Below are 12,777 nucleotides of genomic sequence, written 5' to 3'. Positions count from 1 at the left end.
TCAAAAGCTAATCTATTCAGCATTGTCTTTGTGTTGGTGTTGATGTTGAAGGTTGGATTTGTTCGTTTGTTGCCTAAGTTTCATTGTGCAATACAGGGGGACGAGGCCGCAGGGGCAAAGCTAGACTTGATTCCTTTTCTCTAACGTTGGACACTTGAGTTTTTATGCTAGGTTGTGGAAAACTTGGGGCCATGGGGGAGTTGGGTCTCTATAATGCTTCACCCCTGGTATAACGAATTAACGACTATACGAGTTATAGCCAATGTTGGTGAGTTGTAAGTAATCAACCCCGACTTAGTGAGAGTTTCATAACTTCGTACATAGTACAATAAAAACACAATTACACAAAGCTTCCTGTCATCCTACGGGTGGGATCTACAAATCCTTGCCTTTTAAGTATTTGAAAACAACAGATACTCCGTATATGACTCGCCACATAACATTAAAAGATTACAAGAAAAACAATAAGATCTTAATACAGTTACAAAAGCTCAGAAAAAGAAAATTTGCTATACGGCCATTCAGAAACTGCAGTTGAAAGGCATTGTTTTCTGCAACTACATACATGTAAAATCTGAACTTAAACCTTCTGGGCAGGCCTTACTAGCCCTAAACCTGAACCGCTTCCCAAATGCTTGAAATCTTTTGCTTCCAAATTCTCATCATGACCAGAAAATCCTGTACCTCCCTTCTTCAAATTTACTAGATTCTTCTCTTTACATGGCTTATTGCAAACTAGACAAACCTTATCAACGACCATAAACTTATCTGCGCATTTCTTGCAGAATACATGACCGCAAGAGCTAAGAGCCACAAGTGACATTGCATTTGTCATTGTAACCTTGCAGCTTGGACAAATATGTTTTTTGTCATAAGCCGTGGATTTGTAGTCCTCACCCTTTTCTTCTGTGAAATATATGGGGAAAAGGGATTTCAGCTTTAGCTTCTCGTTTCCCTCTGGACAAGTTGTGCTAGTGGAAGGAGCCTCTACTTTGGCCGCTGCTTCTGGAGTAGCAGAAGGAAGCCAGAAAGCTTTCATTGTTCTCAAGGCTTCCTCTTCAAAAGAAGTAGCCTTTACACTATTTGCACCATGAAAACCATTCTTATCACGAGAATAATTTTTATCACTGTGATGGGGCACTGCCCCGTGATTTTGCTGATCAAATGCCTCAAGTTCTCGGGCCTTTTGAAGCATCAATTTCTCCTCTTGCTCTCCAACCTCTTGCTTTTTCTGTGCAGCATGTGCAGCTAGCTTTCTGCAATCACAATTGATGATTTTAACATATCTAATAATGTAGTTGATAGAGAAAGAAAAAAGACAGATGTTTTCAAGAAACTTTCTTATGAAACTATAAGTTCCTTCAGAATGTCAAAAAATAAGGTCAGTAATACTACAGACTGAAATTCATTATCCATAGAAAAAGGGCTAAACCTTTTAGAGCATAAAAGGACCACCTACCACATCTCCTAGCAATTGAACATAAAAGCAAGATAAAGTTTATATTCTATCTGCAAGAGATATATATAATCAAGTGACTGATGTCAAGGAGATACATAATTAGAGCTTGTCATGGGAAAATAAGATGTGCAGGAAACAAAATTCATGTCCGCATTATTATGGCTGATGGAATATAGAAACAAATGATGTGCTTAAAAGATCTTGCTGGGTCCAAGGGGGATGCTGTAAAAGCAAATGGACAAGTCAAAATGGAGCTCAAGCTTTTAAAATCAATGACATGTTTGACTAAATAAGTACAGATAATTAAATCCTCATCTTTCACACAAATACAGCTACCTTGAAAAAACCCTAACATTCAGGATATAATCACATCCTTTTTCTACCCACTTTACAAGAGAAAAAGGAGGCTCGTGCCCTGATTCAAGGTAAGAGAAGCATCTGTTAATCCAATAGCGAAATAAAAAATAACAGACACTAATAGAACTATAGAAGCTGCGCTGTACGCTCCAAACACTTTCAGTTGCCTATTTCAACTGAATGTACTAACCACAATCTTCAATAGTTCAATATCTATCTTTAATAAATAATGTAGTCATAATGCATAATCTTTTGTTTTTTTAAGGGCCAACCAACATTGCGATGACCAATTAACTACCCAGTGATGAGCCAAACAAATGCCAACAGATACACAAAATTTCAAACATTTTTTTTTGGACATTTGACTGTAGAGAGCAATAAAGATTGGAATTATCAAGACTCGCATCAAACCAAACCGACTTAGAATGCATTTGGCGCATCTCAGTCATCAGTCTACCCACCACTATGCTATCTTAAATGTAAAGTTACCCCAACTCAGGGGCATAAATCATTCCAAAATATACCACTTAAATTGTTCACATAGTTTACTTTCAATAATATATTAATATATATTACTATATAGATAAATCCTCTCCCTTTAGCGTAAATTCACTAAATTGAAAAGTAATCCTTAAACTTTTACCCTTTTCCTTTGATATTCTCTTTCACCTTTTTTCTTAATCCGAGTAACCTTTCTAACTAATTTCTTTCACCTTAAACTTTTACCCTTTTCCTTTGATCTTCTCTTTCACCTTTTTTCATAATCAGACTAATTTCTTTTCTTTATATTGGGTAACGCTAATAACTTTCTCCTAAACATGCCATTCTGCCAATATATCAAAAAAAATCCAATGGTACCATTCAATGTATAAAAAAGCTTAAGGCGCACTGAGGCGAGAAGGGTTATGCAGGGCCTAGGTGCGCCTAAGGCGCGCCTCTTTGAAGTGAGGCGCACTGTACAAGCAGTTAAAAATAATTGGCAGAAATTTGCTTCAGGTGCACCGTGCACCTACTGCGCTTTTGGTGAGCCTCGTGCGCCTAACCAAAAGCGCCTTGCCTAGACCAAGTTCAGCGCTTACCCCATTTTGCCTTGTGCCTCAGCGCACTTTTTCAAACACTGGTACCATTCATGATGGTTGTATCAAGGTCAAACACATAGACAAGCATTATAATCCTCTATATTACATGTCCGATAACTCCCTTGTACAATAATTGTAATAGCAAATGAATATGGACCACACATCTTGACAAGTGAAAGTAGAGACGACAATATGTGGTTCAGGTTCAATTGCTATAATTTTTTTTTATCACTTATAACAGAATCAATCTGCAATGATACTAGCGAGCAGACCAATGTGGCAATCACAAACCATCCTCAATCTGGATCTAAAATCTAGATGAAGGAATGGTCTTCAGATAGGTGCCAAAAGCTTCCATGATAGATGACCACCGAGGAAGAGTTAAAAAGCTAGTAGAGTATATGTATTGGAGTGCCAACCAATTAGCAATTAAGCCATCTTTCTTTTATTTACTTTTTATTTTGGCAAAGGAGCATATGGCACCACCAACCCACTTAAAAATGAGTCTACATAATTAGTACTACCTATATATACTATCACTTGTGCCACTAATTCTCGTTGGTCCAAATCATCATTTATTTATGATATGTACTAATGGGAGTGAATGGTACAAGCAATGATACATATAAGTGAGACAAAAGGTTTGGACTTACAAGTGCCAGATTACATTAAGGGTAGGTGGCTCTTTCACAAGAAAAGACTTCTCTATGTGTCGTTACTCAACTCTCCTCTTTCATCAATTCCTTTTATCTAGACATAGTGGACAAGGCTCTTGCCTTAAAATGATATGGTTTGTGTCTTTTAAATTAAACCTCCAATTTCTTTAAAGACAAAACTCTTAACAAAGCCCTAATATCTCTTAAAAAGCTCCAAAAATTGCATCTCATTTTCCATGGAATATTTTCTAATTTCAGATCCAAACTTAATAGCACATCTAAGGCGCGAGGCCTGAAAGGTCATGCGATTTTAGTGGTCTAGGCAAAACGATTTTGGCGCACTAAGGTGCACTAAAACGCACAACAGATTTTTCATTGTTATTATTAATTATATGCGCCTCACTTCAACAAGGCACGCCTTAGGCAAAGGGAACTCGGAAACGCCTTGGTGCACCTTGAGCTTTTTTGTACATTGGTTCTATACTCTCAAGACAACATTTCCGTGTCAAAATTTAGTCACCTAACATAAAATACAGTTAAAGAAGACTGATGCGGAAAGCCCCTAATTTGCCTTATACAGATGTTCCATAAACAGCAAAATATTGTCTAAATGCCCAAGACAGACCCAATCAGTGAGGCCTAACCTCCTAGGTATCTTTAATTGGTGCATAGATCATTTACTAATTTCTACAATGTATGACCTCACATCATTTTATCTTTTGTTTGATTGCAGGAAAATTCGTCCACATATAGTTATCTGTGACAACCAATGTAAAACTACGTCACATCCATAAACATAATGTTTCAAATAGTTGACTTCATCTCTATGGGAATACGGCAATAGCAAAGAAGAAAACGAGAATTTCCATAACACACCTCATTGCCTCATAATTCCTTCATTCCCTAATTAACTTTCAGATTATCAATCAGCTTGTATGATCATTGATATATTTGACTATGTATCACTAGAGATAATGAAAAGTTAATACCTTGAAAAAACACATGGAGAATTATCCAACAAAATTACAATCCAAATTTACGCCGAGTTACAAATACTATAATCACCAATGGAGGACAAGGACAGCAATACTACCCTCAGCCACAAACGCCACTATCCGCCTTCCAGGTAAGCCCTAATTCCATCAAGCTAATCATTCTACTGTATAACACAATGAATTCCACCTTTTACAACACTCAATCCAGATCCCCAAATCAACAATACACTACTAAACTAAATCAAACTTAAAAATTACATCATCATACTATACAAAACAACAATTTAGCACAGAAAAATCAAAATTAACAATCAATAAAAACTACAATAAAAAGGAAATTGAGAAATTACCTTTGAATGTCCTTCTTCTGGGAAAGCAAGCATTCGAGGATACACTCTTTACAAAATACATGACCTTTAGGGCAACACAAAGGCTCAATAACAAGCTTCAAGCAGAGACAACAAGCGTCGAAAGGTTTAATGGAGTCTTTCCCTAATCTCTCTTTCTGGGTACCATACCCTAGCTTTCGCTTCTCATCGTAGGTGAAAAACGCGAGATCATTGTTGTTCTTCGAGTGTCTTTGAGGCATCTTTTAGCTTCGATTTCGGAATAACCCCTAATTACTGCTTAGAATTGCAGAATTTGATTGGAGAGAGATCGAAAGAAGGAGGGAATTGAATTTGGGGAAATTGGATTTGGAACCCTAGAACTGTGAAGATGACTTCCTTATTTTCACCGTCTAAATATAAAGGTGTTTTAAATACATGTATTTTTTTAAGGAAAGTTTTAAATATTTGTATAATGCTTCGTATATCCTTATTTTTTGCTCTAGTAAAAAACTTTGAGCATAAATTACCATTAATATAAGAGGAGTGTTATCCTACAATAGTACAATACCTACCTTTGTGTTTATTAAACTTATTTTTTAAAAAAAATATTAAATGAGCAAAAAAATACCTCACCCCAGAGTATATCAAAAAGAATTGCAAATTTGATTGAATGTTATCCTACAACTTAGAATGTATTTAAAATATTTGTATTAGAGAAAAAGTGTTGGCTTTGGTATGGAAATAATAATTTAGCGGCCAAGCCCACGATTGTTTGACATAATTTGAAGGTGAAGATTTTGGTAACAAGATTATAATTTGTGTAATTATATCTATCTCAATTTACTTAATTTGGGATGTCCTAATATACTTACACCACTTTTCTACTATTTGAGGTGTCCAAAATTACTTGCACCATTTATGTTTTTCACATGCATAAATTTTGTGTAAATATTCATGTAACAAGTATTTAGGACGAATGGAGTTCATACAATCATACTTTGACCTATAATCAATCATTGAAGAAGGATAATGAGACTATCCGTTTTTGAAATCAGGGAAATATTCAAGACCCGTTTAAATCATGTGGGATAATCGGCCCTTCATGATAACAAGCTTCATAAAATGAAGGATTTAATGTCCCAACTTAGCCCAATGTTTCGACAAAAAGTTGGTTGAATGCCGTTTGGGCTTAGGCCACTTGATGGGTTCCATTAGAAACAAGCTTCCAACACATAATTGGTAGCTACAAATCTACAATATCATCTCTATATTGTCATTTAATTGATACATAAATACATACGTGTAGCTATTATGAGTAGATGTGAACAGAATGTTCGAAAATAAATAATTTAATATGAGTGTTTGATAAAATTGATGTTGACTAGTTATCGTCTATAAAATTCTATCTTCAATCTTCTAAACCGTTAACGATATTATTTTTTCACAAAATCTACACCAACCACTAAACATTACTTCTGCAGTCCTGCCACTACATTAGCAAACAACAAAAAGTTTCTATTACATAATAATTTGACCCAATTAAACCACTAAAAACTAATGTCGAACACGACCATATGGCTAACGAGCCTATAACATAAAACCATTTTTATGAAAAATCAAGTATACCATACCTTGTGGACCGTGCTATTAGTAACCCCCTCCGAAAATTAAAAAAACAAAAAAAAAAAACAAAACAAAGTGTGTTCCAAGTTTGAAGCCACCATGAAATTGACCTCATTTGAATCGTCCAAATGGTCCTATGCCTTGATATTTGATGACATGCAAGATGCAATGGATAATATTGCATAATGTTACATCAATCTTAGTCGTTTCATATATCCATCTATCTCATGGTTGGAAACACATACCATCTCCATTATTAATGTCAATATGGGCCCTTTTGCTTTGATGATTTTGGAGGTCTTACTCAAGTTATTCGTTGTATAGTAGATGAGTGTTTATGTATGTAGCCCCAAGTTTTATGCCTATAGAATGAAAGGTACATACTTGTAATAAGGTGTGGTTGGAGTTTTATGTGTTTGTGATTAAAGCTCTCATTTTGCCTTTTTACATTAGTTCGTACATATGATTGTGTGACTTTCTTCCGTTCCATAGCTATCATAAACTAGTGGTAGGTTCAATTCTTCACACTTCTATCCTATCTCGGATTCATTTAAAACAGATCATTTTTATCTTATTGTTCAAGATATATAAGCTAGGTTTCATATATGAAAAAAGTTATAACAACCTGTATAGTTTACAGTTTCTTAATTTTAACATGTATATTCTCCATCTGAATCCAACTTTAACGACTTGTGCAAGAAGAAAAATTATCGACCCACACTTATGTGGATGTAAACAGTCAATGGGCAATCCAATACCACAATACCTTTCTCTACAAACAATGTTACAAGACAACTTTAATTTACAAACGGACTAACATAAATTGAATAAAAATAAAACTATGGAGTAACTAAGGGTTCGTTTGGCATTGCTGCGGTTTTCTATTTTTTGGTTTTTTGTTTTTTAAAAGTATATGATATATGTCCCAAAATGAATCAAAAATTATTTAAATTAATTAAAAACATGATTATTTTGAAAACTGACAACAGAAAAATAGAAACACCTTTTTCTTGTTTCCTGTTTTTGGTTTTTGGTTTTCAAAAAAACAGAAAACTGAAAACCAAAAATGATGCCAAACAAGCCCTAAATTAATTATTCAAAAAAAAAAAAAAAAAATCAACCTAATAAAGCATCTTGAGAAGCTAGCAAAACACCCATAAACCAAGTTGCACTACTTTGGTAAACTGAAAGTACATGGTCGGCATGTGAATATGTTGGGAACCCAAGTTTTTACAACAATCCCATGCTCATAATTTCATAGGACAACCAATTATTTTTATGCCAATCTTTTATTTCATTAATAATCGTATATCTTACTCTAAATTTTATTTTTGTCTTTGATTTCTTGCTTTCTACTGTGAGTATCGCCGAAACGTTCGATATTTTAATAAAGATTATCATTTTGAATCAAAATTTGTCGGAGCTAATTCATCATTTTACTCGTTTTTTGCGAAACTTGTTACTTTAACATTGCTTCAAAGTAAAGTAAACTAGAAGGATTAGGCTTTATCTGTCAAGGATTAACTGGGGTTTATTATGGAGAAAGATCAAATAACATAGTTGGACCATATATCATAAGATTTTGAAGTTAAAGTAGTGATTGCATGAAGGTTGTCTACTTGTCTTAATCTATAATTTGTCTTTATTAATAATAATATACGGTAACAACTATTTTTTGTTACTTTTAATCTCGATATAATAATTGTACTGATAAAATAAAGTCTAGAAAACCAATAAGATTATAGGTACTTTTTAATCTCATGAGGTCTAAATATATAGTGAACACTACTTACTTAGGGCCTGTTCTCATTGACTGAACTGAACTGAAATGAAATGAATATTTTATAAGAGAAAAAAATTAGGAGCTGAACTGAACTGAACTGAATTTCAACGTATGAGAACAGACCCTTATTATTGTCATTTAGAGTAAACATTGGGGTGGATTCCTCTAATGGAATGAACTAAAAAGTCATTGTTGTACGAGGTTGAGTAATCTTCCTCTGTTTCTATTTACTTGCCCCATGACTTTTGGCAAATTAAAATACTTATGGAGAAGAGAGATAAATTATATTTGGTACACATGGTTCATCTTATTACCTTTAAATTTTGTCTCCACATACAATTTATGATAGTATTTCAAAGAATTTGTTTACCAAAAACTTGCTTAATATAGTATAAGTCAAATAATATGACATAGGAGTGTAAGTCAATAGAAACAAAAGAAGTATATAGAATATAATTAATTTTAGATAAAATAATTTCAAAAACCATGAATCAATTAAGTTCAATTCATAAATGAGTTAATAAAGATTATCCTATTCTTGTTACTAAAATTATATCAGATAAAAGATTAGGTGAATGGAATAAACTTCTAATAACAAAATTATTTTTGAAAATTCTAGTAGTGTATTATTTTATTTTATTTTGGGAAATTCTCAATGGTGCTCTTAAGGTTTTTCTTTTTCTCAATGGTAAACAGCAAAAAAACAAATTATCCTTGATAATCATGAAATTATTACATAAAGTTATTTATAACTTTAATGATAGTTTTGTATTAAAAGTTAACTATGGTTAGGTTTATTTTAATTTTTTACAATTAAATAAAAGTTTAGAAAAAAAAAAACAAAAGTCAGCCACCACCAATTGCCAACCTTCCTCCCTGCCATGGTGCCACCCTTGCCACCATTGATGCCACATCTGCCGACACCCAGACCTTGACTCCACCCTCGCCGGCGCGCCGGCCTTCCCAGCAGTCGTCCCTCCCCTAAACCAATGCCCCATCCCCCAAACCCCCTCTTTCTCTCACCGAAACCCCATTGAAACCCTTCCCCCAATTCATAACCCCAACCGCCCCAACCCGCCGCCTCCACCTACGCCCAAACGGCCAGCCCCGATGCGGCTCACTCGGCGTCTGTCGCGCTAGACCCCAACGCCGGTCGGTCCGGACCTTGAAGCCCATCAGCGCGGCCTTCTATCCCCGCGAAATACTCCAAAAACCATCTCCAACCCTCGAAAAAACCCCAATCGGAACCCTAGCCATGGCTGGGAAGGTCCGGTTAAGGTTTTTAAGGGATGGTATGGTGGTTTTAGGGGAATTCGTGGAGAGGGAGGGGGGTTTCTAGAAGGGAAATACGATTGGGGAGGGGGTTTAACACGGCGATGGTGCTGAGGAAAAGGGGTTTTGGTGCGCCGGTGAAGTATTGGGTGGTGGGTCGAGGGATGGCGTGAGGGGTGGCTGCCTGCTGGGTTGGTGGGGGATGGGTGGTGTTTTTTTTAAAAAAAAAAAAATTATTTAACTATTAATATAAAACTAACCCTAGTTAAAGATTATATCCTAAAATATATCATTAATGCTATTGTTAATATATATTAAGAATTTATGATTACCAAAGATAATTGAAAATTCTAGTGTTTACCATTAAGAAAAATAAAAAGTTGATGAGCACCATTGAGAATTTCCCTTTTATTTTTATACTCAGTATTACTTTTTTTTGGAGGGAGTCTACTTGTATAATTTAGTGGATAAAGATAAGAGAGTAACCTAGAATATGGATAATGATGTTATTAAACCAAACATAACCTAATTGACACTAGACGTATCAAATAAAATATTAAGCCTAATATCCGGGTTACTTGCATGACGCGTTGTTTAAATAACTCATTAGTTCCTTATTAAGTGATTCATGGGACTGCCAAAGTGAAAGTTGCCGCTTTCGTACATTGATTGATCAGCAACATGAAGCAACTACGTTGAATTTTTTTTTTTTTAGGGAAATGCATCGAGCAATTTTATTATTCAAGGGACAACGTGTCCGAGAGTACATAAGGGGCGACCTCGTTTGGACAATGGTTAGTCCAAACTTGTTCTATCCCGAAGGGCAAAAGCTTAGCTAATTCATGAGCAACAATATTACCAGAGCGTTTGACATGTGACCATGTAAAAGAATTAAAAGCACAACTTAAAGATAGGATATCTTCGATCACACCATCAAGATCAGAATAGTAGATTGCAGCCTTTGATAATCGATTTATAAGAACTTGACAGTCCGACTCTAGCACCACATCAGCATACCCGTAAGCCATTTATTGGAATGTGGACATTTTATTTTATATCCCAGTAAAATAAATTTAATTAGTTGAAATTGAAACTAAATTTCTGGCTTAAGAAGAACGTGAAATTGTTAAAGTGAAGAAAAATCGATCTAGTAGTTCAACATATAATTCAATTAATATTATTAGGTAAGATTAACTAAAGAAGTCCAAATTCAAGTAGTAATATTATAATTTCTTACCGACAATCATTCACTTTTAGGATGACGACTATACTTTAGCATATACTTGTAAAGTTAATGTAATATACAAAATGATATGATTATAATTGAGTTTGGACCACTAGATTAGTTAGTTAATTTAAGTTGGAAGAACCTTTGGATTCTTAATATTTTTATCGTGTTATTTTTATTTTATAGAGAAATTCATCTTAAAATATTTTAGTTTTTAGGTCTATATGTATCTTATTAGGCTCTTTGATATTCGAGCCGGAAGAAACCCTTAAAAGATATTGATAATAAATTTACACAGTCGATAAATAATCAAACCACACAAACAAAATAGGGAATAATATAGCTAGTGTCATTACCAAATCAATGATCATAAGTATTTGGCCTTTAGTATTATAAATCCAAATATAAGACCCTCAAGTTTAAATCTTTTCTTGGTAATAAAAAAGACCCACCACACGTCCCTTTTCTTGGAGGGGAGGGTCTTAGACAAATTAATCAATCCTCAATTATTAGTATATTTTAATTAATTAATCTATTTGGTTTAGTTGATATAGTTTGTAAATAATTTAAATTTAATCAATTGTAAAAATAAATAAGCTGATTATTGATAAAGTTCATTGAAATTAAATGAAGAAACAGGGGAAATTAAACAAGAACATTAGTATATAAATATAAAACACATACAAAAGAGGGTTATTCAACTATATTGACCAATAGTGAAAGTAAGTAGATTATTGTAGACAAGAAAATAACACATTACATATATAATTCTCACCTAACTCAACTCTATACACTTGTTATTTTCCATTTTACCGTGGATGTGACACTGAATATGACCATGGAACAACTTGATTTTCTTCATCATCTTCATGTTCATCACCATCTTCAAACCCGTCATCCCCATCGTCGTCGTCATCATCATCGTTGTCGTCCTCCTCCTCCTCCTCCTCGTCATCATCGTCGTCCTGATCAAGATCCTCATCGGCCACTACACGGCCGACACCCGTGTTTAAGTCTCTAGCATTACTATTATTATTATGGTGCCGTGCATCATTTTTGGCACCGAGACATGTTGGACAAACGGAGATAGTAGGTCCAAACTTGGGGCCGGACCCCGACCATAGTGTAGGAGATTGACAAATATGGCAAAGAAGAGTCCTACAATGTTTAGAAACAAGAAAATTAGCACTATGAACTTTGGAATCACATTCATAGCATAAATTTGCTTGATCTGATTCACAAAATATTGTAGCAATATTGCTACATAACTCACATTTTCTCTTCACCCTCATTTTTTTTTTAAAAAAAAAACAATTTTATTTCTCCAAACAAGGAATAGCAATGATTTCTTTATATTTATAGAAGGCTTTTTTAAGGTGGAAAAAAGTATGGTTTTGACAAGTTGAAGTTTGTTTATGTAAATAAATTGTCTGGCTAAAGTTTGTGGTGGGATTTTGAAGATTTGATGTAAGATATTTTTTTATATATTATTTCTACTATTGCTTATTCTAGTGACAACTAGGAGAAGTTGTGGCTATTGTCATTTCCTTTTAATGTAAATAAATATAAACCATATGATATGATTCTTCAGGTGGATTCAAAGGGTATCCCATGGAATTATTTTTAGTACTAATTCCACTACATATCTCTCTTTTGACTAATTAATTAATATATATTTAGTCTGTTTCACTAAAATTGCCCTATATATCAAAAATAAATGTCCCATTAAGTTCGCATCATTGTCTTAATTATATAAAATTTTCAACTCATGTGCAATTATGTAAAGACAAAAAATAAAATAAAAGTAATAAATAGCCTCTTATCCTTTTAAATAAATCAACTCTGATCTGAACGAAATGTTGTATGGAGATGGAACAATTGTTCAGAAATAGAAGTCACGGAGGAAGTATTAGTTTATTATGGAGGGTGAACATATATTATTGTTCTACTTTCTTGAATGGGTAGGATGTTGGAACTTCTACATGTGGAACTAATT

General features: G+C 34.1%; 2 protein-coding genes across 2 annotated transcripts; both read right to left on the bottom strand.

The window, feature by feature from the left end:
- Positions 1–298: 298 nt before the first annotated feature.
- On the bottom strand, positions 299–5,298 carry LOC110693499 (nitric oxide synthase-interacting protein-like). The gene is made up of 2 exons (XM_021870614.1): positions 4,897–5,298; positions 299–1,256 (listed from the first exon to the last, which is right to left on the bottom strand). Exons 1-2 carry the CDS (start codon positions 5,133–5,135, stop codon positions 581–583), a joined length of 915 nt encoding a protein of 304 aa, XP_021726306.1. The 5' UTR covers positions 5,136–5,298; the 3' UTR covers positions 299–580.
- Positions 5,299–11,426: 6,128 nt separating this feature from the next.
- On the bottom strand, positions 11,427–12,333 carry LOC110693747 (PH domain-containing protein YHR131C-like). Its single transcript, XM_021870918.1, has 2 exons — positions 12,055–12,333; positions 11,427–11,939 (listed from the first exon to the last, which is right to left on the bottom strand). Coding segments are annotated over exons 1-2 (351 nt in total). The 5' UTR covers positions 12,057–12,333; the 3' UTR covers positions 11,427–11,590.
- Positions 12,334–12,777: the final 444 nt, after the last annotated feature.

The sequence above is a fragment of the Chenopodium quinoa genome, unplaced genomic scaffold (assembly GCF_001683475.1).
Source record: "Chenopodium quinoa cultivar QQ74 unplaced genomic scaffold, ASM168347v1, whole genome shotgun sequence".
NCBI classification, from domain to species: Eukaryota; Viridiplantae; Streptophyta; class Magnoliopsida; order Caryophyllales; family Amaranthaceae; genus Chenopodium; species Chenopodium quinoa.
The sequence above is the reverse complement of the archived record's forward strand: the minus strand, read 5'-3'. Positions and strand labels throughout refer to the sequence as shown.

Coding starts and splice junctions, on each gene's coding strand:
- LOC110693499 (XM_021870614.1), bottom strand. CDS start 5,135: ATGCCTCAAAGACACTCGAAGAACAACAATGATCTCGCGTTTTTCACC. Junction 1,257..4,896: donor CAGAAGAAGGACATTCAAAG/GTAATTTCTCAA, acceptor TTGTGATTGCAG/AAAGCTAGCTGCACATGCTG.